The following is a 2,192-nucleotide window of genomic DNA, read 5'->3' as shown; positions in this document are numbered from 1 at the left end:
GGGGCGATGGGCTTATCCATCTGCATTCTGCCTCAGGGCGGCAGTCATTGCTGCTACCTCCACTGCTGTTCTTGTCGCATTTGCTGCTGGTCCAGTTCCGGGGTCGCTCATTGGCTTTCCCGCCACAGCAGCGCTTGATGTGTTTTGTGCGTTGTGGCTGCCTGAAGTGTGCATCTTTTAGAGACAATTTCTGTTACACCTCTTGCTAGTCGTACACCTCTAACGCTTGCGTAGGATCCCCCAGGCTGCTTTTGGTGACGCTGCCGTTGCTGCCGTTGCTGCGCCTGGTGCTGCATCTCCTGCAACTGATGCAACACTAACAGCAATTCCTTCTAGTTCTAATCGTTGGCAGGAAGTTGGCGCTCACTTCCAGTTTTGTGTTACCCCACAGACGAAACCTACGAGAGAAGAACAGTCACGCCTGCTGCTGTGCTGCTGCTGCTGCTCCTGCTGCTGCTGCTACTGCTACTGCTGATAGTGGTGGCCTGTGCTGTTCCCGCTGCCGCACGACGATAGCAGCAGCGGCAGTAGTCCCGGCAGCAGAAGGTGTATAAACGGCAGCGGCTAGAGAAAAAGTGGGAGTGTCCAGAAACTGTGCGGCAGCTCGTTTTTGCTGGGCCCCACAAGCCAGTTGGGGGCTGACCGTTTCGCTGGCGCGAGCGCAAACACCAACAGCATCAAAAGAAGCCGCTGCATCGTCAGGTGGCAGCGGATGCAGGTTTAGTTGCCCACGGGGCTGTCTCGTTACAATCCTAGTGCCCCTCTGTCTGTTGAATAACGCCACCAGCGGCCATGAAATCCTCAAAAGGAAGACAAGCCCCTTTAGGCCGCTGAGGCAGGCAACTGCTGTCTGCTATTGCAGCTCCAGCGCCAACAACATGCATGAAGCAGATGTATCTTGCTTCTGCAGCCGCAGTTGCTAACGCCGCTGCTTCCTATGCTTCCAATGGCGCTGCCAGCAAGCAACGCGTGCTGCAGCGGCGGATACCCTTGCAAACAGGACTAACAGGGACAGCAGCAAAAGCAGCAACAGAAGGTGCAGCAACAGTAGCGGAACCAGGCAGCAGAATTGTGTGCGCAATAAAGTGAGTCTGAAGAGCGCTCATTAGCCCTCCCCTTTTCGCGGAGACAGACACACTTGCTGTGTGGAAACGATAGCGTCGTCCTGTTGCGGCCACAGGAGGCGAGCTTAGCAGCTGTTGCAGATGCTGGCGGACTGCATTGGCACCAGCAGCGGCGGCAGCTGTAGCAAGCACTGGTGAAAGGAGGCTAGGCGGACAATTGGTGCCTGGAAGGGCGTGCCTTCCGCTGAGCGTCAGTCTGGCGGCTCCGCTACTGGTGCAGCTGCTGTTACTGCTGCTGTCGCCTTCTGTGCAGCAGAAATGGCCGCATCTGGCAGTCGAGCCGAGGGAAAAGAAGCCGGTGCTGCTTCGTATAGTTGTCGACGCCCTGTCGCTCACCCCCTTGCTGTTTCTGCTGCCGCACATTGTGCCCCCTGCTGTAAATCCTCTGCCTGTGGTCTTTGCTCATCCACTGCTTCGGCTGCTGTTCGCATTAGCCGCCGCTTTTTCAGATGCAGCGCAGATGTCTTCTGATTCTGATGCTCGTCCTGCCGATAAGTAGCACAGCTTTTTGCGGGAGCAACTCGGGGAATCTTCGTTGCACGCCTTGCGTGTTGCATTCAATGTTTATGCGTCTGTTTACGCCTTGTTCCGTTTCTCTACTGCTCTTTGTTTCTTTCCTTTGTCAATTTGCATTTTCAGCCATTTCTCTTCGAGGTGTTGTTGCCTTCTTCAGCAGCAGCGGTATTTGTTGAAGGATTCAGATGCGTGCCATGGTGAGTCTCAACCCCTAAACTCAGCCCCTGGGCCCTTGACCCTGAGCCCTGACCCCCAAACCCTAAACCCTAAACCCTAAACCCTAAACCCTAAACCCCTACGTCCTAAACCCTAAACTCTAAACCGTAAAAGCCATAAACCCTAAACCCTAAGACTCTAGAAGCTGAGACAGCTACTCCACGACGACACACGTTGTGCCCTCTGAAGTTACTGTTGTCCCAGCTAAGACATTTAGGAGTTCCTCGTCTCCCTGCCGGTGGCCTATCGTTGGTGCATATCGAACCCTGAACACAAAAACGGTGGAATGAATGTCTGATGAATCTTCGTTTGAGTTATTCAGAGCATTCGCCTTTC

The 2,192-nt window shown here is 54.5% G+C and overlaps 1 protein-coding gene across 1 annotated transcript; it reads right to left on the bottom strand.

The window, feature by feature from the left end:
- Positions 1–1,759: 1,759 nt before the first annotated feature.
- EAH_00067510 (hypothetical protein, conserved) lies at positions 1,760–1,885 on the bottom strand (the record flags this gene model as incomplete). The annotated part of the gene is made up of 1 exon (XM_013392521.1): positions 1,760–1,885. A coding segment is annotated over one exon (126 nt), but the record flags the coding sequence as incomplete, so codon positions are not given.
- Positions 1,886–2,192: the final 307 nt, after the last annotated feature.

The sequence above is a fragment of the Eimeria acervulina genome, genomic scaffold (genome assembly GCF_000499425.1).
Source record: "Eimeria acervulina Houghton genomic scaffold, Eah_scaff2777, whole genome shotgun sequence".
Lineage (NCBI taxonomy): Eukaryota > Apicomplexa > Conoidasida > Eucoccidiorida > Eimeriidae > Eimeria > Eimeria acervulina.
This window is presented reverse-complemented; position numbering and strand designations above follow the sequence as displayed.